This window comes from Bubalus kerabau, chromosome 14, assembly GCF_029407905.1.
Source record: "Bubalus kerabau isolate K-KA32 ecotype Philippines breed swamp buffalo chromosome 14, PCC_UOA_SB_1v2, whole genome shotgun sequence".
NCBI classification, from domain to species: Eukaryota; Metazoa; Chordata; class Mammalia; order Artiodactyla; family Bovidae; genus Bubalus; species Bubalus kerabau.
Window position 1 is genome coordinate 83,389,170 of NC_073637.1, and position 14,791 is coordinate 83,403,960.

General features: G+C 44.2%; 1 protein-coding gene across 9 annotated transcripts in view; it reads right to left on the reverse strand.

Annotated features, from left to right (window-relative positions):
* Positions 1–14,791, reverse strand: part of ENPP2 (ectonucleotide pyrophosphatase/phosphodiesterase 2) — a 134,379-nt gene that overhangs the window by 17,060 nt on the left and 102,528 nt on the right. For 6 of the 9 annotated variants that reach the window (XM_055546762.1, XM_055546763.1, XM_055546766.1 and 3 more), the window contains 2 exons: positions 11,952–12,003; positions 901–975 (listed from right to left, as the gene is read on the reverse strand). In XM_055546762.1, the coding sequence (XP_055402737.1) occupies positions 901–975; positions 11,952–12,003 (127 nt within the window). The remainder of the gene's footprint in view (positions 1–900; positions 976–11,951; positions 12,004–14,791) is intronic. The other 3 variants (XM_055546764.1, XM_055546768.1, XM_055546770.1) reach the window with 1 other exon arrangement.

Sequence of the window (14,791 nt, forward strand, 5' to 3'; positions counted from 1 at the left end):
AGAGAAAGGCACTCTTTGATCATTATTTGTAAACTGCAACTCAAATATGCATTATTTCAGCATAAAAAGTGAGCAGTAATGAGCGTTTAAAGTAAGTAGCTTTGTGACACATAGGAAAACCCTTTAGGTAAGAACTTAAAGGAACATGTATAGATAAAATAAGTGGCATTCAAGAGGGTCCTTTGAATACAAAAGGAAGGTTGTCAGTTAGCAAAGAACTAAGTTAAGACCCCAGAATGTAGATTCCTTTTACGAAAAATAAAGGTTTGAAACCTTCATCTTCTGAGAAGAAGACAGGGGACATGAGCGGGAAGACCTTCATGCCACACCCACAATAACTGCCTCAAGCTTGATCTGCCCATTTTAGAGAGGCCAAAGTCAGAATTGCCATGGACCCTTAGAAATTGGGGTCCTACAGATCAAAATAGTTAGCGACTGAGGCTTCGGCAATTCACAATTCCCTAAGTGATAACCAAAAAAAAAAAATTTTGCTATGATTTCTATTAGAGAAAATCATTTCTGGCAGTCACTTATTAAATTATGTATACATGTTGCTTTAATTAAAGTATTACCATTCTATGCAAGTAACAGAGAAAACTCTGTAGATTACTTTGCATGACCCTCCCAAGCAGAACTGCTGATTTGAGGCAAAACAGCCCACACTGTTAACAACACAAGCCTGTTCTGGGTAGTTGGGCTTCGTCAGCACTGCAGTAAATGTAGAAGCCTTGGTTAAGCTGCTGAATTTAGGGACCCACCCCTAAGAATTAGAAAATAATAGGCTAAATATTATATAAATGAAATATATAACAAACACATAAAAAGCCTGCAAATCATAACAGTAGTACTTGGGAGCAGTTATTAACCAGGTCAGACTGTCCTTCAAAACTCAAACCAAACCTTTTCTAGGTTCAAAATTTCCATTAACGTTTTCCTTGATTTCATTTTTGCTGCCTCTGAATTTCCTGGTTTCAGCTGGAAGCAGAAGTATCAAGATTCTTTGAGAAGCTATTCTCTTTTTATCATTCAAGTTTTCATGCTTACCCAACACATTCCTCCAAGCTCAAATGCAAACCTGGTAGATTATCCAGTCTATCCCATTAAGGAGTACAGCAAAACAGCAACTGTGTTCCTTCACGCACCACCCCTCTTTGGAGCAGGCATCGGTCAATAGTCTTGGGCAATCTGTGGACTCCACCAGCTCTGGTTCCTCCTTACTTCTTGTCACCCCTCCATTCCATGAAGGCTGACTGATTTGCAGGACTGCCCGTAATCACTGGCAGCGCCTCTATGCTGTGACACGTCTGACGCCTTTTCTTTGCCCTGGGGATAACTTTTCCACCAATCCTCTCACTTGTCTCCCTTCAAATGTGTTGTCAGTATACCCTCCCTTGTCAAACATGAGTGTCAGGTCTTGGCTTATGGGACAGAGATAAATCATGTGTGCGTGCTAGGTCATTCAGTGTCCAGCTCTGTGTGACCCCATGGACTGCAGCCCGCCAGGCTCCTCTGTCCATGGGATTCTCCAGACAAGGCTGGAAGTCTTGAGGCTTTCAGCCTCCAGGAGCTCACAGTTCCATGGGAGACAGAAACATGGCATGGATAACTGAAAGGCAGCCTGGCGCCCACTCTAGCCGAGACACTGACGTGGCCGAACAGGAGCACAGAGAACGGCACCTGCCACAGACGGGGCTGAGGGCGTCAGTGCAGCCCTCCGGGCCTTAGGGAGCTAAGACACGGTGAACCCACGTCCCAGTTACGCCTATGTCCTGGCACAGTCGCTCTTCTCACCCTCAAAAGGGGACGACAGATAACATGGTCTCATCGTTCAGCTCCCATGGAAAAGACAAGGGGACGAGAGGGAGAAAGGGGAGCAAAAGGGGACAAGACATCCGAAGAGTCCCTTTCTGCTGAAATGTTTCTCTAGTTAAGCTTCTCCATCTCTACTTATGCTTTTGCTCTATATGTACAGACTCAATTTTCTTCAGAAATGTGGGCTTCCTAGCTCCCAGTATATGCACTATTGGAGTTTTTGGCACACAGAGCACAAAGATATCATTATCTGACTCACTTTTCCTCAGTTGTTAACTGACCATATATGAGATGAAGCAAAAAAGAAAAAAAAAAAAAAAAAGTAGTAGCTTTGGCAGTCTCCTAAGAGCCCACGAGCTCCCCAATGACTGAAAGAACCTACTTGAGTCTTCCTGAAGCATAAGAGGTGAAATCTTTGCAGTAAGAAACATTTTAAGCCCAGAATCCAAATTTAGATTTCCCTTTTGGGGTTTATCAGGGCTTCCCTGGTGGTTCAGTGTTAGAGTCTGCCTACAATGCAGGAGACCGGGGTTCGATCCCTGGGTTGTGAAGATCCCCTGGAGGAGGGCATGGCTACCCCCTCCAGCAGTCCTGCCTGGATAATCCCATGGACAGAGGAGCCTGGAGGGCTACAGTCCACGGGGTCGCAAAGAGTCGGACACGACTGAGTGACAGCCTTTTCGGTTTATCAGGGTATCAAAGAATCACAGGTTCTTGGTCACTGCCTGACTCTGCTACTCCATACGACACCTTAGGCAAGTCATTCACGGCATTTCTGGGTAGCAAAAAGTCCCTGTTGGTTGAGCCACAGAAAGGACTTGGAGCTCAGTCTTTGTGCATGTAAGGGCCCCGTCCTGAGACCAGCCACCCTGGAGATGAACTTCTAGTTTCGAAATATGTTCCTCGTGACTTCTTGACACAGATCTAGCATAACTTTTGTCTTTCCAGGCTGGGTTCCTACTCCGTGAGATTCCAGACGGAGCCTCCATGCCACACCCCAGGCCCCTGTTTACAATAGTGTCTGGAATTCTCGGGACATGCCACAGTTCCCCTCCAGATACCACATTTGGCAAGTACTGGGAGGCAAACCTTTTCAAGTGGTATGGACTTCCCCAGCCCTCTTTTTTTGTCTTCCAGCGTTTGCTTGTCCAGACTGGAGTGTGTATTTCTTTTCCCTCTTCAGCTTTCTGACCCATATTCCCATAGATTAGCTGGCTGACTTGAGAGCCACATGAAAATCTCTCCTCTTTTTCTGTTTGTGTTTTAAACATTCACTCCCACAATAATATGCTCTTACATTTTACCACAGAATCTCTACCCCAGGTCTCTGCTTTTCCTACCTCCTTTCTCCCCCTTGGCCTTATGAGTGTCCACTATCATTTACTGCCGAGTAAACCGCTTCTGGGATTAGACTGGATGCCTCTGTTAGTGTCCTGGTCTTTCTTACCTCGGCCTTTAAAACACTGTGTTGTAACTCATCAACAGGCTGAATCTCACAATAAAATAATAACTTAATGAGGACAGCACTTTTATTTTGTTTACCATTGTATCTCTGCTTCCAACGTTGCCAGATATTGACCTGGATAAATAAATGATTGTTTTATTTGAAAACAAAATATTGTTCTTTATGACTTTCAAGACCTGGCCTTCTACATATGAGCCGTCTAATATACCCCAAGAGACAGACTGGGCCGACGAGTGCCATCTTCATCTTACTGATGCAGGGACTGAGGGTTCATGATTTGCGTGAGGTAATTCAGCTACACGACAGCACCCAGAATCCAGGTCTCTGCCTCGGCACATTACTCTTCTCCTAGCTTCTTGGACAGTCTCCAGGTGGATGCCGCCTGCCAGGTTATTCTAATAGAGAGCACGCTGGGTGGAAGGCCCACTTACTCCAGGCAGGAGCTCGGACTCAGTCACGCCTGCTGAGGAGCTCATATGACCAGCGGTTTGTATCCAAGCATCTACTGCTTCAGAAACAACTTCCAAACCCTGCTGTGCACTGAGATTCTCTCCAAACACTCTCTCTTTATTCCCACCCTTAAAATAAGAAGCATTTACAGAGGGAAACACAGAGGCTTTAGTGTCCAGTAGAACTGGAGTCAGATCTCATCTCAGCTCTTTATAGCTTTGTGATTCTCTGACCTAACCTCCCAGAGCCTCATAGCTCTCTGAGATGCTGCACTCTTTACAAGCAAACCTGTAAAGCTCCTCGCCCTGTCTCGGTCCAGCGTAGTTGTGTGGTCATTCAGTAAAGGGCATTTGGTAAATTCAGGCTTAAATTGAAAAAAGTAGGGAAAAATCACTAGGCCATTCTGGTATGACCTACATCAAATCCCTTACCATTATACAGTGGAGGTGATGAATAGATTCAAGGGATTAGATCTGGTAGACAGAGTGCCTGAAGAACTATGGACGGAGGTTTGTAACACTGTACAGGATGCAGTAACCAAAACCAATCCAAAGAAAAAGAAATACAGGATGGCAAAGTGGCTGTCTGAGGAGGCTTTACAGATATTTGAGAAAAGAAGAGAAGCAAAAGGCAAGGGAGAAAGGGAAAGATAGACCGAACTGAATGCAGAGTTCCAGAGAATAGCAAGGAGAGATAAGAAAGCCTTCTTAAGTGAACAATGCAAAGAAATAGAGGAAAACAACAGAATGGGAAAGACTAGAGATCTCTTCAAGAAAATTAGAGATACCAAGGGAATATTTCATACAAGAATGGGCAGACCAAGGACAGAAAGGGTAAGGACCTAACAGAACCAGAAGATATTAAGAAGAGGTGTGAAGAATACCCAGGAGAACTATACAAAAAAGGCCTTCATGATCTGGATAACCATGATGGTGTGGTCACTCACCTAGAGCCAGCCATTCTGGAGTGTGAAGCCAAGTGGGCCTTAGGAAGCATCACTATGAACAAAGCTAGTGGAGGTGATAGAATTCCAGCTGATCTATCTCAAATCCTAAAAGACGATCCCGTTACAGTGCTGCACTCAATACGCCAGCAAATTTGGAAAACTCAGCAGGGGCCACAGGACTGGAAAAGGTCAGTTTTCATTCCAATCTCAAAGAAGGGCAATGCCAAAGAATGTTCAAACTATTCTATGATTGCATTCATAGCAAGGTTATGCTCAAAATCCTGTAAGGTGGGCTTCAGCAAGATGTGAACCGAGAACTTCCAGATGTACAAGCTGGATTTAGAAGAGGCAGAGGAACCAGAGATCAAATTGCCAACATTTGTTGGATCATAGAAAAAGCAAGGGAATTCCAGAAAGACTTCTACTTCTGATTTACTGACTATACTGAAGCCTTTGACTGTGTAGGTCACAACAAACTGGACGACTCTTAAAGAGATGGAAATACCAGACCACCTTATCTGTCTCCTGAGAAACCAGTATGCAGGTCAAGAAGCAACAGTTAGAACCAGATATCAAACAACAGATTGTTTCAGAATTGGTAAAGGAGTATGACAAGGCTGTATACTGTCACTCTGCTTATTTAACTTATATGCAGAGTACATCATGTGAAATGCTGGCATGGATGAATTATAAGCGGGAATCAAGACTGCCAAGAGAAAGATCAACAGCTTCAGATATGCAGATGATACCACTCTAAAAGAATCAAGGTTGCCAGGAGAAATATCAACAACCTCAGATAGACAGATGACACCACACTTATGACAGAAAGCGAAGAACTAAAGAGCCTCTTGATGAAAGTGAAACAGGAGAGTGAAAACGTTGGCTTAAAACTCAACACTCAGAAAACTAAGATCATGGCATCTGGTCCCATCACTTCATGGCAAATAGATGGGGAAACAGTGGAAACAGAGAGACTTTATTTTTTGGGCTCCAAATCACTGCAGACGGCGACTGCAGCATGAAATTAAGACGCTTGCTCCTTGGAAGGGAAGCTGTGAGCAACCCAGACAGCACACGAAAAAGCAGAGACGCTACTTTGCCAACGCAGGTCTTTCTAGTCAAAGAAAGAAAGTGAAAGAAAGTGGAGTCGCTCAGTTGTGTCTGACTCTTTGCGACCCCATGGACTGTAGCCTACCAGGCTCCTCTGTCCATGAGATTTTCCATGGACAATAGTACTGGAGTGGGCTGCCGTTTCCTTCTCCAGGGGATTTTCCCGACCCAGGGATTGAACCCGGGTCTCCCGCATTGCAGACAGACGCTTTACCGTCTGAGCCACCAGAGAAGTCCTATAATTTAATCAGAGCCAACAAGCCACAATAATGTCTGGCTCCTTGTGACCCTGTGGACTGTAGCCTACCAGGCTCCTCCATCCATGGGATTCTCTAGGCAAGAATACTGGAGTGGATTGGCCATTTCCTTCTCCAGGGGATCTTCCCGACCCAGGGATCGTTTCTCCCCGGGTCTCCCTCATCGCAGGCAGATACTTTACTCTTTGAGCCACCAGGGAAGCCCACCACTCAGACGGTGTCCTGTCTAGTCAAGGCTATGGTTTTTCCAGTAGTCATGTATGGATGTGAGAGTTGGACTATAAAGAAAGCTGAGCGCTGAAGAATTGATGCTTTTGAACTGTGGTGTTGGAGAAGACTCTTGAGAGCCCCTTGGACAGCAAGGAGATCCAACCACGCCATCCTAAAGGAAATTAGTCCTGAATATTCACTGGAAGGACTGATACTGAAGTTGAAACTCCAATACTTTAGCTACCTGATGCAAAGAACTAACTCACTGGAAAATACCCTGATGCTGGGAAAGATTGAAGGCAGGAGAAGAAAGGGATGACAGAGGATGAGACGGTTGGAATGGCATCACCGACTCAATGGACATGAGTTTGAGCAAACTCCAGGAGGTGGTGATGGACAGGGAGGCCTGGTGGGCTGCAGTCCATGGGGTCACAAGAGTCAGACACAACTGAGTGACTGAACTGACTGAAAATCACTGTGGATGCTGATTGCAGCCATGAAATCAGAAGACACTTGCTCCTTGGAAGGAAAGCTATGACCAACCCAGACAGACTATTAAAATGCAGAGACATCACTTTGCTGACAAAGGTCCATACAGTCAAAGCTACAATTTTTCCAGTAGTTATGTACAGATGTGAGAGGTGGACCATAAAGAAGGTTGAGTGCCAAAGAATTGATGCTTTTGAACTGTGGTGTTGCAGAAGATTCTTGAGAGTCCCCTGAACAGCAAGGAGATCAAACCAGTACATCATAAAGGAAATCAACCCTAAATATTCACTGGAAGGACTGATGCTGAAGCTGAAACTCCAATACTTTGGCCATCTAATGAGAAAAGCCAATTCATTGGAAAGACCCTGATGTGGGAAAGATTGAGGGCAGGAGGAGAAGGAGGCAATAGAGGTTGAGACGACTGGATAGCATCATTGACTCAATAGACATGAGTTTGAGCAAACCCTGGGAGATGGTAAAGGACAGGGAAGACTGGCGTGCTGCAGTCCATGGGGTCGCAAGGAGTTGGACAGGATCTGTGACTGAACGACAACACCAAATTTAGTAAATTTTCAACATCAGCAAGGAATACTGATAGGTAGTCATTAAAATTCAGTGTTTGGAGAAGGAGAAATATCACATGACATCCCTTATATGCAGAGTTTAAAAAGAAACGATACAAATGAACTTACAAAACAGGCACAGACTTAGAGAACAAACTTACGGTTGCCTGGGGGAAGGATGGGGGAAGGGATAGTTAGGGAGTTTGGGATGGGCATGTACACGCTGCTGTATTTAAAACGGATAACCAACAAGGTACAACACATGGAACTCTGCTCAATGATATGTGTCAGCCTGGATGGGAGGGGAGTTTAGAGAAGAATGTATACATGTATACATATGGCTGAGTCCCTTTCCTATTTACCTGAAACTATCACAATGCTCTTTGTTAATTGGCTCTACAAAAGAGAAAGTTAGGAGAAAGCAATGGCACCCGACTCCAGTACTCTTGGCTGGAAAATCCCATGGATGGAGGAGCCTGGTAGGCTGCAGTCCATGGGGTCGCTAAGGGTCAGACACGACTGAGCGACTTCACTCTCACTTTTCACTTTCACGCACTGGAGAAGGAAATGGCAACCCACTCCAGTGTTCTTGCCTGGAGAATCCCAGGGATGGGGGAGCCTGGTGGGCTGCTGTCTATGGGGTCGCACAGAGTCAGACATGACTGAAGCGACTTAGCAGCAGCAACATCTCCAGTAAAATAACAAAAGTGAGAAGCATTTCATAATTGAAAAGAGCTACAGACAAGTGTCCCTCTAGTTGTTCAAGGCTCTGCTTTAAATTGACAAGAATCACTAGTTGGTTAAGTCATTTTTCTAATCAAACTAATTTCTCATAGGGTGTGATAAGGAGCCAAACATGCGTGTTACAGTGATTTTTACCTTTTTCTCACAAAGATGATAGTGAATGCCAATCTGACTAAGAAAATATAAAACACGGTTTAGTAATGTAAACAGAGAAAAGACTAAGGTGAAAATGAACAGTGCAGTTATTCTTACAGTGAAACTTCCACCTGGCTCCAGGGCCAGAAGTGCTTGCTATGAGAAATTTAAGCATCCCCATCTCATTCATTCATTCATTCAACGGATTTCAAAATGAAAATTCAGTACATTTGCCAAGACATTAAATACATCTGATGTAGAAATAGCAGCCATACAACTAAGATCTGGGATTCATTACAAATGTAGAAATATTAGGGCTTTAGAAATCAGTTTAGATCATAATTTTTGAAGATTATATTGTTCTTTAGTGAAGGACTTGATTCTGTAAATTTAGTATTTCTAATAAAACATTTGTCATTGTTGTTCTGTCACTGAGTCGTGTCCAACTCTTTGCAACCCCATGGACTGCAGCACCCTAGGCCTCCCTGTCCTTCGCCATCTCCTGGAGTTTGCTCAAACTCATGTCCATTGAGTCGGTGATAAAACATAACCTAACATTAATTAAATATACCATTCTTCTGTTACCTTGAACTTACCCTGAGTTGTTTCATTATTGGAAAGCACAGCTTTTACAGACGTGGTTGGTACAAATGTATGTTCAGGGCACGTGATTTATTCTGAAAGAATCAGCTACCTACTTGTGTATTTTTTTAAAAACTAGGCAGGAAAATAATACAACTTTACATTTGTATAGAGCTTTAGGTCTACAAAATGGTTGAAAAGCCTCAGTACATGTTCAAAGATATGCAGAAAGGGGAAGTGCCTACTCAGAGCACAGCGCACACAGCACCGCGAATTCAGAGGCCCCCCCAGCAGAGCGGACCCCGATGACTTCCGGGGGACCAGACTTATGAACCAGGCACACCACAGCAGCCCGAAGGAACTCAGACAAGAAAATGGCACTCTGTAGCTGAAGCCCTGACTGAGACAGGGCCCTTAAGGAGACAAACAGCAAGAGACAGGGAGAGAACCAGACAGGAGAGAGGACGCTGAGGCTTACACGTACTCTAGAATTTAAACAAGCACCAATCAGACAGTGACATATAGTTATTTGTATTTCATGTAATGGTTTTAGCATCTCTCTTATATCACTCCAGTTATTGGCAATTGCAAATAGCCATTATTATGCATACATAGCAAACAGTGCTATATAAACTCAGACAACTTTACCAAAAAAGTCTATTGATATTAAGCCGTTAATTATAATAAAAATAAATACAGACTCCCTTGCATCATCAGAGGCTGTCCCAGGCTTCCCCAGTGGCTCAGTGGTAAAGAATTCACCTGGAACTGGCGGTGAGACGGCTGACAGAACCTGACAGAACGTCTCAGCAAAATCAACCCCCAGCTCAGGGCAGGTGCTTAACAAATCCTCATGAGGGTCCATTGCCATGAAAAAGTAAAAACTTTAAGCCCCAGTGATATGAAAGCATCGAGAAGTAAGATGTATTCAACGCTGAGTGGAGCAAAGGAACGATGAGGTCGCTAGTCAGCAGTTCGCCAGAAGATGCCTCTTACTCCCGCGCTCAGCAGTGTGAGGCCACTCTTTGTGCCGAGTGTGGGGCTGGTTTTGTCCCAAGAGCACACTGCCACCAGAAAACGAAGTGAAAGATTTTTTTTTTTCCCAGCCGGAAATGTTTTAGGACCATGAAGAGCCAGAGCTTGAATCAGAAAATACATGAGTGTCCCTTCAAAGCTATCATAACTAACTATTTCATTAGTGGCTTTCAGAAAAGAAACATTTCAGTCATATTTCTCTGCCTTGCTGATTGAATGTTTGAAAAACTCAAATCATGAGACTCTATACTCCTTGATCGTGGTGTGCGTGTGTGTGAATTCATTCAGTTGTGTCTGACTCTTTGTGACCCCATGGACTGCAGCCCACCAGGCTCCTCTATCCATGCGGTTCTCCAGGCAAGAATACTGGAGTGGGTTGTCATGCCCTCCTCCAGGGGATCTTCCCGACCCAGGGATTGAACCCATGTCTCTTACATCTCCTGCACTGGCAGGCGGGTTCTTGATCCTGGCAGTATTGGAATTTTTCCAAATATAATGACACCGTCATCCACTAGATTTGATGTCAAATATTTTGAATCACTTCTAGAGTTCGTGGATTTGTGTACCTTCCATCAACCAAGTCCTTTCTCTAAAGCCGTGTTCATCCAATGACATGTCAAAGAGCCTGTGTGTTCCGTCATCACAGAGAGAAGCAGGAGGGTGGATATGCAGAAAGAGAAGAAGGGAAAAGATGAAGATCTTTACAGAGAGGAGAAATAAATCAAGGAAATAAAATCTTCCACGGGTTTCCTCAACCTTTGCTTAATCAGATTGAAGACAGCACATGTGATAAACAGAACCATGTCAGCTAATAAGTAATGCTCTCAAGAGAATTTGACTATGTGCGTCTTGACTGCATGACCTGGGCAGCTGTGCTTGAGTTCAGTCTTCTTTTTCACACACAAGGGTCATTCCCTTGCTGTTAGAAGACGCTGTCGCCTCTGCTGCAGTAACCTGCCTAGGAGGCTTCCCCTCTTCCTCATCTAATTTCAGAATCAGAAGGAAGAGCCTGGGTGGTAGATCACATTACTCTTCCTAATTATTTACTGCTCTTGTGTAAAGGATTATATGCTTCCACCCATCGCCAAGGAATGTGGAGGACGGGGTCCCTGGGGAGAGAATGTACGCCCTCTTCCACGGGCTTCACATGCCCTGCTGGCCCCAGTGAACTTGAAACGGAAGTGAGAAATGCCTCATCCAAGCAGAAGCACCGAACCCAGCCAGAAACCCCGGGATGGACACGTGACTCGACCCTGCACCAGGAAGTCAGCAGGACGTAGGGGCACACACTCCACCCTCAGCCCCGGTCCCTCTGCCCAGGACGCAGACTCAGGCCTGCAGATGGGGCAGCAGGGACGGGAGAAGTGTCAGGATGCACATCGATACCCAGAATGACCGAGTGGAGAGAGAAAGCCATGAGGTGCTCACAGTCAGCTAAGGCGCTGAACAAAGGAAAGCAGACGCACTGAGCCCCATGGCCTGGCTCCACCCCGAGAAGGGCGTGCTCTGACCAGGCCAGCTCCCTCACACCAGACTCTAAAGTGAAAGTGCCACGGGGCAGAGGGGCACCTGGCCAACAGTCACACCCTGAAATAGGAATAAGAGATGCACAAACCGCTGAGGCTTTCTGTTCTCATCACAAGCCTGCAGAAGCTGGCTAAGCCAGGCGTGTTATAATCGTATACAGAACAACAGGAGGGTGCGTTAGGGCTCGAGACCCTCTTGGGAGAGAGTTCTAACACAGTTCCTTCCGGGCACCCCTCCCCTTGACATACACACTGACTCTCCAGGTGGGGAACCTTCAGCAGAGGAACCAGCTCTTACCACTGGTGACTTCCATCCCCTTCATCTGAAGTCCCCTCAGCCCTTAACTTATAACCCATCAGATACACAACAGTGTGTCTGTTTTTCAGAGGGTTAAAAGCTGTTAAGGGGGAAAAAACAGGTAATAGAACTTTTCTGTTACACAGCTGGCACCTTGTATACAGAGAAAAAACCAATACCCTTTGCCAGATCACATAAAGGTCACTCTGCAATCTGAATTCAAATTTTAAGAAAACACTGTGCTTACATTATGAAGTAAATAAGTCTCTCCAGTTTTTGAAAACTAGAAAACAAAACTTATCTGGTTCTTTTTTCTGTCAACTCCTTACCTTCTGTGGACTCTTTTATATGAAGGCGTTTGTTGAGTTCATCCAATTTGTTCTTCATGTGTGAAAATAAAAAACAAAGAAAAGGGAAAAGAAAGCAGATCAGAAACGGTCTTTCTTTCCAGCACCCTTCTCTCTATTCAGTACCCAGCTAAATTCAAAATAGGATCCTAAGCTTCATCAATATCACACGCTCTATAAAGTGTTACTACTTTATCTCAAATTGACACTGAGGCTGTACTTCTGAGCGATCTCTGGTGTTGAACATGCTATTTAATCTCTCCATGACTTTGCTTCCTTTTCTTAAAACCATGGATAATCATGGGACCAGCCTCCCATGTCCATGATGAGGATTAGGGCACATATATACAAATTAACTCTAATATTGCCTCAAAAGTTTGGATTAATCTCTAGGTACACTAAAGTGATTCCCAAACAAATTTATAAAATTGCTTTTTCTAAAGTAGAAATGGAATGATCCAGCAATCCTGAAACTGTCGTGACTCAGCGATTCCATTTGCACTGTGGATCCTGGAGACACTCAGCACGTGCACAGACACCTGCAGCAATGCCGACAGCCGCAGTCTTGAGGCGTAACGGCTGCAGCTACCAAACGTCCTCAAGTAGCAAAAGGAATACAATCGTGATGCGCTAGCTGTACAATTACGCATTATAATAGCTATTGATATTAGCAATAAAAATGAATGAGAGAAAACTTCATGTATTAATTTGTAAAAACTCTTTAAAATACAGTGATCAACAAATAAATGCAGGATACATATGGTATAACAGCATTTACATAAAAAATATAAAACTTCCAGGGGACTTCCCTGGCGGTCCAGTGGGTAAGACTCCACACTTCCAGTGTAGGGGCCATCAGTTCAGTCCCTGGTGTGGGAATTGGATCCAAAATGCTTCGAGGAGCAGCCAAAAAAACATCTTTTTAATAAAAAATAAAATATTCAAAACTATACAATAGGTTATTTTAGGGAACTATACTAAAGGTATCTTGATATATTATTTGAGATACCTATGTACGGAGTGAAAGTACAGAGGCCTCCATGGCAATTATAGGGCTTCCTCGGTGGTAAGAATCCACCTACCAATGCAGGGGACTCCAATTGGATCCCTGGGTCAGGAAGATCCCCTGGAGTAGGAAATGACAACCTACTCCTATAGTCTTGCCTGGAAAATCCCTTGGAGAGAGGAGCCTGTCGGGTTACAGTCCATCAGGTCTCAAAGAGTTAGACACAGCTGAGCACAGCACAGCATGGCAATTATATATACTGTATTCAGGATATTGGGCTTCCCTGTGGGCTCAGATAGTAAAGAATCTGCCTGCAGTGCAGAAGACCTGGGTTCAATCTCTGGGTTGGGAAGATCCCCTGGAGGAAGGCATGGCAACTCACTCCAGTATTCTTGCCTGGAGAATCCCATGGACGGAGGAGCCTGGCAGGCTGTAGCCCATTGAGTTGCAAAGAGTCAGACATGACTAAGCGACTAAGCACAGCACAGGATATTAATTAGCTTTGAGGTAGGAAGGAAGTGGGATTGGGATGGGGGTGTCACGTGGAGCTTCCGTTCCATCTTTAACGTTTTCTTTCTCACGATGTCTATATATTGAAGTATTCATTTTATTCATCTTTATCTTTTTTGTATATCTGTGTTTTTTTTGTTTTTTTTTTTAAGAAAAGTAGTCTTTTGGAGAAAACCATTGAGAAAATAAAGATGATCTAGAATCCCTCCAAAACAGTTTAAGATAAAACAACCAAAATATTTCTTGTTTCCCAGAGGAAAGGTAATTCAGAAAACAAGATCTAATAGATGCCTCTATAAATATAACTGGAATTCACTTCAAAGACCACTTCCTGTTGACATGGGCAACTCAACTCCTCCAGCTGAAGTCTTAGAATCACCTACTTTAATTAGTGCTGTTAATTCTCATCAGGAGCTAAAGTAGGAGACATTAAAGGGGATATAGGACTCCCCTGGCAGTAGAGTGGTTAAGACTTCACCTTCTAATGCAGGGGCTGAGGGTTCAACTCCTGGTCAGGGAGTTAGGATCCTATATGCCTTGAGGCCAAAAAACCAAAACATAAAACAGAAGCAATATTGAAACAAATTCAACAAAGACTTTAAAAATGGTCCACATTAAAAAAAAAAGAAAACTTAAAGATAATGAGCTCATATATAAAAAAATAAGGCATGGGTGGAGGGACAGGAAGCAACCTCGCTCCCACAGCGGCTCCCAGACTGTGGCTCGCAGGCCCCAAGGAGCCCTAGGAGGCAGACAGTGGCAGGGGGAGGGGGAGAGACCAATAAGAAAACTAGTTTCCATTCTTCTGAGGTCTAATGAGAAGATCACACATTGCCTGTAATAAAACCACACGTGCAAAAATCGCAGATTGCTTTGCTTTGTGTTGGAACCCTATCAGCTCAGTGTGGTAACACTGGTTGTGTCTTGCTGTCAGGAGTACTGATTGGCAACTTTAAAGGTCATTGATCAATATAAAATTCAATAAGCCAGTCATTATCGGCTATACTCCAGTACAAAAGAAAAAGCTGAAAAATATCCACTGGGATTTTGAATGAGATTGCTTTGAATCTATAGATTAATTTAGGAAGAACTGCCATGAATATTGAGTCCTTCAATGAATGATGAGTACCGGTTCATTTACTTCAGTTCAATTCAGTTCAGTGGCTCAGTCATGTCCGACCATTTGTGACCCCATGGACTGCAGCACGCCAGGCCCCCCTGTCCATCACTAACTCCCAGAGTTTACTCAAACTCATGTCCGTTGAGTCAGTGATGCCGTCCAACCGTCTCATCCTCTGTCGCCCCT